This window comes from Rhineura floridana, chromosome 6 (genome assembly GCF_030035675.1).
Source record: "Rhineura floridana isolate rRhiFlo1 chromosome 6, rRhiFlo1.hap2, whole genome shotgun sequence".
Classification (NCBI taxonomy): Eukaryota; Metazoa; Chordata; class Lepidosauria; order Squamata; family Rhineuridae; genus Rhineura; species Rhineura floridana.
In genome coordinates this window covers 91999659-92015323 of record NC_084485.1, presented here as the reverse complement: position 1 = coordinate 92015323, position 15665 = coordinate 91999659, and the positions used below count along the sequence as shown (strand labels likewise).

The window sequence follows — 15665 nt, the reverse complement described above, 5'->3', positions numbered from 1 at the left end:
CGTCTTTTTCTAGGAGGGGTGAGAAAACTAACAATCTCAGAAATTTCATCTGATGTGTTCTGAGAAATTTTGGCTCAGCTCTCAATACAAAACAGCGAGACACTGGTGATCATTTCATAGGACAGGCCATAGCTCTCAGAAACAGTGACATGATCTTCCCTAAAGTGATGTTGACAACAGCTAACAGAGCTGCTAAGTCCTCCCAGTCCAGGTGTGTGTCTTTTCCAACAAGCTATGCAACAACCCACCTTTCTTTCCTAATCAGCACAAGATGAAGCCCTGGCTGAGGCACTGCAGTTGGTGTACTCATTATTACAGTTGAGCTGAGCAATTGTTCTATTAATGGACTATCTGTTCTCCTGCTATATACTGTTTCAAGATTTTTGCCTCTACACCTTCAGGAAGGCAGATGCACGAACAATCTGTTTTGGGGAGGCTCAGAGAGATTAATATTGATTTTAGAGAGGCTAAAATTTGAGGTTGCTCAGTTTAAGAAGTCTTTAAAAATACAGGTGGTGAGGAATACTTGAACTACTAAGGAAGCATCTGAATATTCTCTGCTGAATGAGAAGATCTTACCTGCTGACTGTGTGCTTAAGCTTAGGCCTCTATCCAGTTTGCTTTGTGGCTTTGTGCTGATAAACAAGTAACAGAGAACACACACAGTGATGATAAAAGCCAGCAGGACCACAGCTACGATTGACAAGCCAATAAGGGCTCCAACACTGAGGAAAGAAAGAGGAACAAAATTTAATGGGCTGAATATTCTGGAGACATTGTCAAACACACAGCCACCAGAAAGCATCGAAGTTATATGTATTTAATGGAGGAAGACAAATGTTTTTGACAGAATGGAGATAAACTGATTTGCCTTTAACATTCTCATGGAAGCTGAATCATGTTATAGCAATTTATTATTGGGCCCTTCCTGACTTTATTTAGATCTACAGACCACATCCAAACCATTTTATTGTGTTATCTAGACTTACTGACATTGCTCTTGGCTAAAACCTGTATAAATCAGGAGATGTTCCTTTGAAATTGGTGGAATTAATTCTATGTAAGATTGATTTAAGTCCCACTCTTTTCTCTTTACGTTCTATAAAATAAATAATTGGATAGTTGAGAAACATCTGTACTCTCAGACATACAAATGATCTTCTTGTGCAGAAGAAATTTCTATATGTAGATTTTTTTAAAAAAACTATGCACATTTTAAAATTGCAAGGCAACAAAATACAAGATCAATCAACTGAGCAGAGTTTATACAGAATGCCTTATTTTCAGTTATTTAAACAATGCCTTTTAGTTTTAATTTTGAAATACATTAAGGATAGCAAACATTAAAGAGTCCAACGTCTAAGCAATTCTTATCTATTTATTTATTAAGTTTATATCCCGCCTTTCCTCCCAGTAGGAGCCCAGGGCGGCAAACAAAAACACTAAAAACACTTTAAAGCATCATAAAAACAGACTTTAAAACATATTAAAACAAAAGATTTTTAAAAACATTTAAAAAATCTTTTAAAAAGGCTTAAAAACATCCTAAAAAGCTATTCCAACTCACACTGGAATAAGGTCTCTGCTTAAAAGGCTTGTTGAAAGAGGAAGGTTTTCAGTATGCAACGAAAAGATAACAGAGATCACACCTGTCTAATATTTAAGGGGAGGTAATTCCAAAGTTTAGGTGCTACTACACTAAAGGTCCATTTCCTATGTTGTGTGGAACAGACCTCCCTATAAGATGGTATCTGCAGGAGGCCCTCACCTGCAGAGCATAGTGATCTGCTGGGTATATAAAGGATAAGACGGTCTTTCAGGTATCCTGGTCCCAAGCTGTATAGATATTTGTACACCAAAATTAGAACCTTGAAAGTAGCCCAATAGCTAATAGGTAGCCAGCGCAATTCTTTCAGGAGCAGTCTGACATGTTGGCAATACCCTGCCCCAGTGACCAGTCTCGCCACCACATTTTGCACCAGCTGCAGCTCCCGAACTAACCGCAAGGGCAGCCCCACACAGAGTGCATTGCAGTAATCCAGCCTGGAGGTTACCAGTTCATGAACAACAGTGCTCAGGCTATCCCGGTCCAGAAAGGGTTGCAGCTGTCTTACCAGCCGAGGCTGGTAAAAGGCACTCCTAGCCACTGAGGTCACCTGGGCCTCTAGCAACAAACAGGAATCCAGGAGCACCCTCAGACTATGGACCTGCCCTTTCAGAGGGAGTACAACCCCATCCAAAGCAGGCAACTGACCAATTATCCGAACTCAGGAACCAACAACCCACAGTGCCTCTGTCTTGCTAGGATTCAGACTCAGTTTACTGGCCCTCATTCAGCCCACCACCGAGTCTAGGCACCGGTCAAGGGCTTGCACAGCCTCTCCCAATTCAGATGTTACAGAGAAATAGAGCTGGGCATCGTCAGCATACTGCTGACACCTCACCCCAAATCTCCTGATGACCACTCCCAATGGCTTCATATAGATGTTAAATAGCATGGGGAACAAGATGGTACCCTGCGGCACCCCACAGCAAAACTGCCAGGGGGCCAAAAGACAATCACCCAATGCTATTCTCTGAAAATGATATAGGATCTGGAACCACTGTAAAACAGTGCCTCCGATACCCACCTCACCAAGTCGGCCCAGGAGGATACTATGGTCAATGGTATCAAAAGCCACTGAGAGATCAACAAAGAATAACAGGGTTGCACTCCCCGTCCTTCTCCCAAAAAAGGTCATCCATCAGGGCAACCAAGGCCGATTCCCATAACCAGGCCTGATCCCACACTGGAATGGGTCAAGATAATCTGTTTCATCCAAGAATATTGCTGTGCCACAACCCTCTCAGTCACCTTCCCTGAGAAGGGGGTATTTGCAACTGGGTGGTAGTTGTCGTAAGCCAATGGGTCCAGGGTGGGCTTTTTCAGGAGTGGTCAGATCACCACCTCTTTCAGGGTGGCTGGAACCACTCCCTACCACAACACATTGACCACACCCTGAAGCCACTCAGTCAAACTGCCTCAGCAAGCTTTAATAAGCCAAGAAGGGCAAGGGTCAAGAGGAAATATTGCTGGCCACATAGGTGCAATCACATTGTCCACGTCATCAGGCCACATCAACTGAAACCGATCCCAAGAAGTTGCAGCAGATGTTGCACTGAAAACCTCACTGGGGACTACAGTAGACGTGGATGGGGCATCAAGACTGCTACGGAGGCAAGCAACTTGACCCTCAAAGTGCCTTGCAAACAACTCATAGCGGGCCTCCAAAGGGTCAAACTCCATTTTCTGGAGTTGATGTCAACAGAGCCCTGACAATACAGAAAAGCTCCACTGGACAGCTAATTGAGGTTGTGATGGTGGCAGAGAAGTGGGCCTTCTTCGCCGCCCTCACCACCACACTGTAGGCACGGTTATGATGTTTTACTCATGCCCAATCAGCCTCACAGCATGTATTTTGCCACTTGCACTCTAGCCGTCATCCAACCTCTTTCATTGCCCTTAGCTCACTAGTGTACCAAGGTGCAAACTGGGCTCCACAATGCTGGAGAGGGCACTCGGGGGCAACTGTATGTATTATGTATTTTAATTTACTTTAATGTTTTTGTGTTTTTTTATTGTGTATAATTTTATTAGTATATGTACGATTTTATTGTAAGCCGCCCTGAGTGCCCTATTATAGGGTAGAAGGGCAGGATAGAAATATTTTAAATAAATAAATAAAAATAAACTGTGTCAAGAGCCCAACGCGCCGCACTGTTCCACAGCATGACAAGGGCTTCAACAGGGTCACCTGCTCTATCTACTGGGAACTCCACCAGGGCTTTCAGGAATCCTGTGGATTCCATTAGTCTCCATGGGCAGACCATCTTAATCTGTCCACCACTCCTGCAGGTGAGGATCGGAGCCATAAGTCTAAACTTCACCAGGAAGTGGTCTGACCATGACAATGGGATGACATCCACCACCCCCATCTCCAGACCACCCCTCTCTCTATCTGGAGCAAAAACCAAGTCGAGGGTGTATCCTGCCTTATGCATCGGGCTGGTGACAACTTGAGACAGCCCCATGGTTGTCACAGAGGACATAAAGTCCTGAGCTGGAACACTAGAGGCAGCCTCAGCATGGGCACTGAAATCACCCAGGACTATCATTCTGGGCTCCTCCAACACCACAGCCAAGATGGCCTCTACCAATCATGAAGCCATATGTTCTCCTTAAGGAAACATCTGCTTTTGGAACTGTATTTTGAGGATTCTAAGGCACCAAGGTTGCTTACTTGGAAACTGCACAGTGCAGGGTTCCAGGGCAACCTACAAACGCTTGTGTACATTTGGTCACCTCATTGTATCTAAAAGTTACCTTGTGATTATCTAGGATTCCAAGGCTGCCACCCAACTGCCCAACTGCTCTGAAAACTGTGGTCTACAGCCATGACCCCAAACCTATGAAACCGAGAAAAGCCACTCCTTCCCTCCTCTCTGGAACAGGTAATTATCATTGTTTCATCCCTTCCATTTCTATATCTCCTCGATTTCCTAAATCTCGTTACCTTTCTAGCCTTCCACAGTGCTAATGTGGGTCATCTGTATTCAAGCTTCCCCTGGTACAAACCTGTGAAACCTTTGGCCTGCCAGATGTTGGACTACAACTCCCATCATTCGTGGCCATTGCTCATACTGGCTGGGGCAGATGGCTGATGGGAGTTAAAGTTCAAGTTAACTAACCCTGCTCTGGTACATCTAGGCCTCTATTATAGCCATCCAGATCCCTAGTGCCACTCCCCTTATATCCTCTTTAGATCGCAACTCTAATATTTCCCACATCCAACTATGTCCACTATAGAAGCAAGTTAAGTTTAAGCTGTAAAGTGGGTTTGTGAAGCCTGTATACAGTTTTACTAGAACTAAGCATTTCACTCTTCTGTGATTATTGCAGTTTGACAATTCATGCCAAACAACTGTTTTACTCCTCAATGCCATTTTGCTCTTTGTAATAAAAAAACTTTTCTTTTGAACCCTAATTGAAACTAATTAAGAGTACAGTGCAACTACCCATGGTAGACATATGCAGGCTCCGTAACACTCTCCTCCATCACGTGGTTCTTTTGTGAAATGAGCAAACCTCTCCTCTCCAGCAGGGCTGTGGAGTCGGAGTCGTGGAGTCATAGTCGGAAGCAATTTTAGGTGGAGTCAGAAGCAATTTTGAGTCGGAGTTGGAAGAAATGTACCGACTCCGGCTTCAAAATAAAATTAATATTTTAATATGAATATTTTAATATAAATCAATATACATTTGCCATTTATGAAGGAGTCAGAGTCAGACAGTAGAAAAATAGAGGAGTTGGAGTCGAAGGTTTGACGTACGGACTCCACAGCCCTGCTCTCCAGGCACACACTTTAAATGCGAATGGGCATGTGCTTAAGATCCATGTTGAGCCCAGGGGTGACGGACCCAGCCTCCTTCCCAAGGAAGAAGGGGGAAGGCATGAGTTTCGGAAGCCTCAGCTGTTAGGGGGCATGGACGATCCAGCTGTTGTTGAGTCTAACCCCGACCATGGGGAAGAGAGTTGCCCGCCCCACCAGTTCCCATGGCTGGTCCTGCCCCTCAATGGGACAGCGCTCAGCCCCCCAGCACTCCCACGGGACTGTTGGGGGATGCTCCTGAGAGACCAGACACTCCTCCTTCACCAAGCAGTATCTCAGAAACGCCCGACGCTTCCCTGCCCTCCGCTCTCCTGCCTGCCGATCAGGAACCTGTGCTTTCCGATGAGCCCTCGGAGGCTCACCCCCCCCACCGCGTTCACGACGTCGGGAGAAGCGGACATGGCAGAAGGAGGCATGTGTGCAACGGAGTGAGAGGTTATGCCCCAAGACCTCTCCTATTTGAGGCTACCACGCCCAGAAGTGGGCGCTGAGTCACCTTTCCTCACAAGTTGCAGAGCATGTCTAGAGTGCAGTTAGGGATTGTAGTGAGTTAGCATAGGGGTTTCTATGAGGCGCACAGCCTTTGATGTATCCATTACTTTAATAAAACAAGAATTGATTGCACCCTCGTCTCCGACTGGTGGTTCTCGCTGTGAACTGGACAATCCACATGTCTTAATTTGGCTGTTGGATGGCTCCCATATGTCAGGAGCACACAGTGTAAAGGTGCTGCCACTTAAAGGGTTTTGCAAGTAACAGGCATGCTGAATTAGGGACACTGACAGCCAAACTCCCTATTTATTTAATAATTCAAGGTCAATGAGACTGCAAAAACTTGTGCAGCAATCACACATTATTCAGTCATGAGATGACTAGTTAGAGTTTAGTGCCTGTCAGCAAATGCTACCCCCTTATGATAATGGAGTCACCAGTAACAAGTGTAGCATAGGTGTCATAGAATGAATGATGTTCATGCTACAGTTCCTGATACTATTCAAGGGGTGTCACAGCCTGTAGAAACTGGACAAGTAAATTGGCAAGGCAAATTTATCCAGGGTTGAAAATGCAGCTTTACTGAAGCAATGTTATCTAGCAGCCTTTCCAGCTGTTGCAGGAAGGATAATTCTCAGTGGAAAGGGCTAGAATCACAGAACTCCAAGCAGTAAACAAGTTTTCCTAGAGGAATGGGAACACAGTGTCTTAAGTGGTATAGTCAGATTGTGTCCCAGTTGGGATGCAGTATGGCAACATACTGCAAAGAGAGCTACAGTATTTCCGACATATGCTCTGATGATGGTGATCTGACCTGATAGTGGTCTCTACCCTGGCTTAATAAGCAACTACCTGATCCATCCCTTACAAACATTGCCAACTCCTAATTCTATGCGCCCCCCCAGCAGGTTTGCTATCATATCCTTCGCTCATATGGACCATTCCATTTAGTGTTCCAAAGGGGTAGGGAACACAAATGCTTCCATAATTCTGTGTTCTATAACAAGACAAAACAGAACATTATCCATGTGCTGAAGGATACTGCCTATGTATTTAAGATCTTTTTCAGCAGGAAAAGGAAAATCAAACCCAGTTTGTAAGGAAATTATATGTTGGGGTCAGGTGTTTGGAGCACAGTACACCAGCATGGAACCAGCTGCATTGGCTGTCTATTCTTTTCTGGGCCCAATTTAATGCCTTAAATGAGGGATGGGAAACCTGTGGCTTTCCAGATGTTGTTGGGCCCAAACTCCCATCAGCCTCAGACATCCTGGCCAGTCCAAGAACATCTGGAGGGCAGTAGGTTTCCCATCCCTGCCCTAAGTCGTTTGGCACCAGATTATGTGAACAATACCCCAAGATGATGCAGTTCTTTTCAAGTAGGTCTAAAACAAGGGTTCCCAAACTAGGTCCACAGACCATCAGTGGTCCACAAGCTTCATGCTGGTGGTCTGTGGTGTGTCTGTGGAGGATGGGAGCAGTGGCTGCTCTGTTATCATTCTAAGGCTTTACACTGTATGTTGTTTTCCAGCCTCCCTCCCTTGGGGCTAGCAGAGCAATCCACTTTCCTCCTTGTCTAGCTCTCTCTTTCTTCTAAACCTTCAATTTGGAGGCATGGAAAATTACTGGATTTGATATTCCTCTTCTCCAGAAGGGGGAGTGGTAGCAACATTTTTACCCAGCCCACTAGAGCAGTAATTCCCTATCACTATGGGACCCCCTTTGTAAGCTCAAAAAATTTCACACACCCCCACTAATTGTAATTTTAGTCTCAGTTAGTTGAAAAAATGGTGTATGGCAAAATCACATCTCCTTATATCCCCTTCCATATAAAGCTCCCTGCAGACAGGGATGTGTTGCTTTCTTTTCTTAATGCAAAGGTCCAATCAAATTGGTATTCTCATCCCCCCTATACACATAGTCTGAAGGTGTACAGTCCTATCTCCCAACGCCAGTGGGTTAGTGTTGGCTAAGATCTAGGTTCAAACCCCACCCAGCCATATAGCCCACTGGGTGACCCTGGACCAGAAACAGTCTCTCAGCCTGACCTATCTCACGGGGCTCATATAATGATAAAATGGAAGGGGGGGGAACCATGTGCACCACCTTGAGCAACTTGGAGGAAAGGTGGGATCTAAATGTAATATTAAATAAATACATACTTTTCAGCTGTAGTATGTGGACCCCAGCCTCAGCCAACCTGATGAGCTTTTTTTTAAAAAAAAAACCCACACACCATTATTATTGTTGTTGTTGATGATAATGATGATAATAATGAAGCAGAAATGTGGTAGTGGTGGGGATGCTAAACTGTGAAGACAAAAGGGTGGATAGACTGAGAAGGGGGCTTAGTGCTTTTAGGCCTTGGGATGATCATCAGAACTGAAGACTTGGTTAGTGTGCACTTAGGGAACGAGAGTGGAACAGAAGGCAGATCAGCACACACACACCTGCCCCTCCTGCAAGCATCTGCAGGTATGCATGCATTTGGGCATGTGGGAGGGGTGCAGCATCTTGGAGAGATTGGGTGGGCAGAGTATAGGTGGAAGAAACGGGGTATGCTGGCACACACACTTAGCCTCAGAGATGAGAGGCGAGCAAGTCCTGAGTTTCCTCACTGCTCCTCGGCTCCATCTGGGTAGCCTCGCAAATAAGAATAATTTTTAAAAGGAGGTGGCAGCGAAGCAGGAGCCAAGAAAGGCAGGCACGCTGGCTGCCAGGAAGGAAGGGAGAAAGCAGCATTTCCCTGCAACCTTGCTTCTTTTTGCTTCAAGAAAAGCCCTCTCCTCTCGTTCTGAGTAAGGGTGTTGTCAGCAGCAGCAGTGTGAGGAGACGGGAGTCAGTGATAGTAATCCCCTCTTCTTCCTGGAAGCTCCACCCTCAGTCTCCTTTGGCATCTTCCACATGTTTGATAGGCAAATGCATGCCCTTGGCATGCCTGAAAGATGATCTAGCACTTCAACAAAAGTCCTTTCCTCTCGTTTGGAACAAGGCGGAGGTGTCATTTGCAGCAGCAGTGGGCAACAGACACATCCAGGGAGTGAAGACTTTAAAAAAATAGTAGTAGTAGTAGTAGTAGTAGTAGTAGTAGTAGTAGTAGTAGTAGTAATTCATTTCTTTACTGTTCGAAGCCCCCTCTGGATTACTTTGTGGCCCCCCTGGGGATCACAGTCACCAGGTTGGGAACCACTGCACTAGAGGAATCAAGTGACCTGTGGAGCTTATAGAACTGTCCTAGATTTGGTTTCCCAGTCTGAGCAACTTAGTTAGAATAGCCATGTACACTGTTATTCCTTGCCTCTCATAATCCTACCTTTTGCCAGTCCTGAACAACATATTCTAATCTTTGTCTAACAGCCCCAGAACCTGATCGTCAGCTTTTCTTGCACCACAATGTTTGACTCCCTTTGACTCTCAGTTGCTGCTTTGGATTTGACAAGTGCATGCCCTGGACAGTGCCATTTGCCTTTGACCTCATAGGTCATCAATGCACTCTCACAGCCTGGTCCTATAATGTTTAATCAGAATCAAGTCCCACAGGATGCTAAGGAATCGCAACCCTGCACTGCTCATATGCTTGTTATGTAATTAATTCACAAGTTAGTTGCACTTGGCTTAGACCTTTGAGAAAAATCCACACACAACTCCACCTTCCTTAATTAGGAATTAAATTCCTTAAATTCTCTGACCAATTTGCAGTTATGAGCCGCCATGGCTCCAAGTTGTGTTGTCACTTGAGGAACAAGGCTGCCCTAAGAGCCCTTTAATTCTACTGCAAAGAATTTCTGGCAACCTTACTGTCTTTTCATTCCCTTGCTGCACTCCAAAAGCTCTTTGTGTAACACTCCTAAGAGATGCAAGGGCTTTTCCCCTGCTGTAATAATGCCTCATTGCTAGTAACTCCATCTTCAGAGCTTGGGATGTTCCTTTTAGATACTTTTATAACTGTTCTGTTCTGTTTATTTATTTTGTTATGTTATGTACATTGTTGAGATTTATTGTTTAGTTATGTTTATTTAAAATGTGATGTACTTTTCCTTTTAATTGTATTGAATATGAATTGTATATTATATATTGTATTTGTTTTTTATGTTGTAAACCGCCCAGAGAGCTTCAGCTATGGGGCGGTATAGAAATTTAATAAATAATAAATAAAATAAATACATTTTCAATCACTCCTCCTCAACTGTGATAGCTACAAGTGTCTTCTTTCCCCACATGAAATTATCAAGATTGGAAATTCAGGATACACTAGATGTATCATAAAGCAAGCTTGACCCTAATGCTTCAGTCTCCATTCCATTATTGTTTGAATCAGACCATGGAGATCTATGGTTGCTTACATCCATGGACAGTTAAGGTCACATCTACAGGGTGAGCAGCAGTTATACAGTATTCAGCTTGTTTATTATTTTTTTCTATTTGGGGGACATAGCATTATAGTTCTGTATTACACAGGATTTCAATTTACATATGATAATGGAAGAAGCAGAAAGCAGAGAGTAGGAATAAACGGACAGTTCTCCCAATGGAGGGCTGTAGAAAGTGGAGTCCCTCAAGGATCGGTATTGGGACCTGTACTTTTCAACTTGTTCATTAATGACCTAGAATAAGGAGTGAGCAGTGAAGTGGCCAAGTTTGCTGATGACACTAAATTGTTCAGGGTTGTTAAAACAAAAAGGGATTGCGAAGAGCTCCAAAAAGACCTCTCCAAACTGAGTGAATGGGCAGAAAAATGGCAAATGCAATTCAATATAAACAAGTGTAAAATTATGCATATTGGAGCAAAAAATCTTAATTTCACATATACGCTCATGGGGTCTGAACTGGCGGTGACCAACCAGGAGAGACACCTCGGGGTTGTAGTGGACAGCACGATGAAAATGTCGACCCAGTGTGCGGCAGCTGTGAAAAAGGCAAATTCCATGCTAGCGATAATTAGGAAAGGTATTGAAAATAAAACAGCCGATATCATAATGCCATTGTATAAATCTATGGTGCGGCCGCATTTGGAATACTGTGTACAGTTCTGGTCGCCTCATCTCAAAAAGGATATTATCAAGTTGGAAAAGGTTCAGAAGAGGGCAACCAGAATGATCAAGGGGATGGAGCGACTCCCTTACGAGGAAAGGTTGCAGCATTTGGGGCTTTTTAGTTTAGAGAAAAGGCGGGTCAGAGGAGACATGATAGAAGTGTATAAAATTATGCATGGCATTGAGAAAGTGGATAAAGAAAAGCTCTTCTCCCTCTCTCATAATACTAGAACTCGTGGACATTCAAAGAAGCTGAATGTTGGAAGATTCAGGACAGACAAAAGGAAGTACTTCTTTACTCAGCGCATAGTTAAACTATGGAATTTGCTCCCACAAGATGCAGTAATGGCCACCAGCTTGGACGGCTTTAAAAGAAGATTAGACAAATTCATGGAGGACAGGGCTATCAATGGCTACTAGCCATGATGGCTGTGCTCTGCCACCCTAGTCAGAGGCAGCATGCTTCTGAAAACCAGTTGCCGGAAGCCTCAGGAGGGGAGAGTGTTCTTGCACTCGGGTCCTGCTTGCGGGCTTCCCCCAGGCACCTGGTTGGCCACTGTGAGAACAGGATGCTGGACTAGATGGGCCACTGGCCTGATCCAGCAGGCTCTTCTTATGTTCTTATGTTCTTAAGTCATGAGGGTAGATCTATTTATTACATTAGCATAACTGTTTGAAAAAACGTAATGGAGTTTAGCATTATGTTAAAAATTTGAATTACAAAACCTTACACAAAAAGCTTGAAATTTCTCAGCTTTAAAGAGTACTTTGAATCTAAAATATATCATTAATAAGAAATAATGCATCTGCAGCCTTAATTAAAGTGATTGTACCGTATTACAGATTTCTAATAAAATAAAATATAAATTAGACATCTGCAGACAGCAGCATTTGTCTTGGGAAATTAAATCATTAATTAAGAAAAATAAAAATGTTTATTACATTTCACATCTGTAACAGAGCTGCTCTCCTTTATAAAAATGAAGAATACTAAGAATTCTCAGTGAAAACCGATGGTAAATTATCATCAGAGTGGCTGCTGAGAAATTAATAGATAATTTCCTGAGAACAAATTCTGAAACAAATGTTTTAAACAAAATTCTTCACTGGTATTGTTTTAATCTACCTCCTGACAATGGAGCAGAAAATTGTAAAAGTTAGCATAAAGGACTGGGGGGGGGATCAAGTAGCTAATGTAACTAGGCAGAGGAAGACCTCTGAAGTGTTAGCTTGGCAGCACTATTCTATAAAGTTCTATTAAATTCACTGGGATTTACTCCCAGATAAGCAGAAACAGAATTAAAACCTTAAACCCCCTTTCCCTTAATCAGCGAACAGGTAAAGGTTTCAAAGGGAGAATGGGTAAAACTTGTTCACATGTAATGCTAAGCCAAACCATAGCTTAGCACAAACAGGCAAATGTGTGGGCTCCAGGAGAGGAGATTGTGGCCACTTTACTTCCTCCTCCAGTCATTCAGCCACTGTGCTGAAAGTGACCTAAATCATGGTTTGGCTTAATATGCTATCTGAACTTGGGTTCATGATTTAACTGCCCCAGACAAATCATGAGCTGTGAACCATAGAACAAATCTTGGTTACAGTTCATAGTTTGTCATTTGCTTGAGTCCTCTGGAGATAGTGCTTTACAGGAAACAAAATGTGATGCCCCGTTACCTGCTTTAGTCTACGCACATCTCGATTTCATAAGCTGCTCTACAGAGCAGGTGTATGGTCCTGTGTTCCACAGGAAGTTAGACTAGATGGCTCTGATTGTATGTTTTCACATTCCACACAGACACAAAGTAGCCTCTATTTTTGTTATGCCATCATCAGTATTTTTCAGGTTTTGTTATGTACCTTCAAGTTGATTATGACTTATGGCGACCCTATGAATCAGTGACCTCCAAGAGCATCTATCCTGAACCACCTGTTCAGATCTTTTAAGTTCAGGTCTGTGGCTTCCTTTATGGAATCAATCCATCTCTTGTTTGGCCTTCCTCTTTTTCTACTCCCTTCTGTTTTTCCCAGCATTATTGTCTTTTTTATTTATTATTTAATTTAATTTATTATTTTCAGGTAATCTGACTAATAAACAAACAGAGGATCCTCCCATCCTAAGAAAAGGTGAGATCAGGGCTGGTGGAAGGCACTTTAGCAGTATCATCAAAAGTTAAAAAGGAACCTTCTGTCTGTTCTAGATTGTGAGCCCCTGATATGCACCTCTCCTACCTGGCTCTGTGGCTTGTCAAGCCTAAGTGGAACCTCTTGCACCACTACAATTCTATTTCATAGTCTTACCAGCAACATCTTTTGCTTGGCAGTTGTGGGGAGGCTGGCTCACCCTCCACTATGCTTTTCAAGCAGTCTGAGAACCAATCCCATCCCCCTTCTTGTTTGTGGGATGGACCCCATATTACATCAAGACTGCTACATTCTTTCACTATTCCTGAGTAAGTAGCATAAACTCAGAGAGAGAAGGAATCAGAAGCTATCTAGCCAATCTCTCTGCCGCAGTCACACCTGCCTATCACAGATCAGCTTACGATATCCAGATCTAAATGGTCTGAAACAGAAATGGTGTGAAGGAAAAGTCCATCACAACAGCTGCTGTAGCAAATATTTTGCCACAGACTCACATTTAAGGTGAACCAGCAATAAAGAAAGGCTGTGTGTTTGACTCTTCACATGCAACAGAATGAGGTGGCAGAAACCCAGGGTTACAGAACAGACTGTATCACTTCAGGCTGCATGTGGAGGATTACTATTTTGAATGATCCTTTATATAAAATAATTACTGATTATGAAAAAGTGAACATCCATATGTGAAATCTTACAGGTTTCTTCTTAATTCCTACACAGTATTGCTTTTGGTGTACAAATTTTGTATTCTGTGAGGTTGGACTCTCTAACATGAAATGCAGTAGCACCATCTGCCTGCATACACTAGTACTTAAATTCAGTCAGTGATGATGGAGATTCTTCTTTCGATCCAACATCTATTACCTTTGCAGGAGAAATTGGGAAAAAAAGGAAGGTAATGAGAACCTTTAAGTATCATTTTGCTACTCCAACCATAGGCGACACCAAGTTTGGAATGAAGCCATCAGCTATGTAAGTGCTGATGTACTTGACTGGACATGGCAATAAAAGTTATTGTTCTGGTCAACAACTATTTGACCTGGCTTATTTTCTGAAACAACCAAACATGGTATCAGAAGTCTACGCCTTAAAACTTCCAGGAATTGCTTGCTATGATGCAGTTCTAAGCTCTAGAAAACATCAGCACTGACAATGCATATGCAAGGTCATGCCTCTCGAGTCGGGAGCCACACATCTGGCCACAGTGCTTACTGATGTATACACATAGGTGGCACTGAACACATGATGAGGGAGAGCGGAGAACCACATTTACTACATATGCCCACTGCCCATGATTCTCTTGCTCATGATCAGGAAGCTGAGGTCAGTTAGGGTTCTTGGTTGTAAGGAAGAACTCTCTGTTCATAGAGCCCTTTCTCACTAATGCTGAAAATCTGGTCACCAAGGGGCATAGCCAATAGGTGCATCAGCATTTGGGGGTGTGGCCAGTGGACATAGTCCCACATCCCCCACCACACATTCAGTGTATGCATGGGGGTTTACTTCTGCACACCCTGGAAACATCCCTTTGCCCAGGGAAATAGTTTGTCTTATCCAGTTTAGATATTGTACCAAATATGAATTGTATATTGATTTTTATGTTGTAAACCACCCAGACAGCTTCGGCTATGGGGCGGTATAGAAATTTAATAAATAAATAAATAAATTTGAACCATCTATTTTCACAAATAACTGGTCACATGGAATGGTCCACTCGTACATACAATATAAACTTCTGTGAGACTGCAATCCATTCATGATCAGAAAAATCAAAGCCATTTTACTGTAGATGAAGGATTTTGGAGAAGTCTTCTGCAAATCTGGTTGAAGGTGCTCTGTTCTGAGATGACACAATGTTCTCATGTGACGACAGCACTTGCACAAGCAGTGTTTAGAAAAGAATGAACTAACTCCAGTTTTGTCTGAAGCAGTTTTTAGAAGGCAATTCTATACATATATACTGAGAAAAAAAATCCCACTGAAATCAGTGCATTTTAATTCCATGGAGAAGAGTTGAGGATTGTGGTGCACAGTGTCATTTACAGAGTCTTTTAACCAGTATCCAGGATAAAGAATAGGTGATCACAGTTGACACTCCTTACAAATAAAACACTTAGCAACAATCTAAGTCTTTTTAAGAGAGTGTTTAAAGTGTTTTCAATACATTATTACAGTTTGTAAATAACCACTCACAGGGTAGCCTGTAGCAATTATCAATCGCCTCCAGGCAGGGAAGTCTCTGGAATAGTTGTTTGTTTCCCTTTGAGCCACAAATAATTTATTGGTAGGCAACTAGTCAAGTTTTTTTTTCTGAGCTTGTTAACTCAGATGGTCCTTTCCAAGCTTGCATGCATCATTGCACTAATCCTTGCCACAGCCACACAATCCTTACAGCAACCAACATAACCAACATTCATATTGCAAATGGGACAAGTTGAGGCGGCAATCCTGCACCCACTGATCTCAATGAGATTTACTTCTGGAAAGAGATGCACAGGATTGCACTGTAAGTATATAGTGGTGTGCCTAAGACTTAGGAATTCATGTGGCGATGAGGTTTGAACCAAAACCATT

At 43.0% G+C, this 15665-nt stretch overlaps 1 protein-coding gene across 2 annotated transcripts in view; it reads right to left on the bottom strand.

The window, feature by feature from the left end:
* SHISAL2A (shisa like 2A) overlaps window positions 1-15665 on the bottom strand; it is a 30851-nt gene that overhangs the window by 13953 nt on the left and 1233 nt on the right. For both annotated transcript variants that reach the window (XM_061630467.1, XM_061630466.1), the window contains exon 2: window positions 580-725. In XM_061630467.1, coding sequence (XP_061486451.1) covers window positions 580-725 — 146 coding nt within the window. The remainder of the gene's footprint in view (window positions 1-579; window positions 726-15665) is intronic.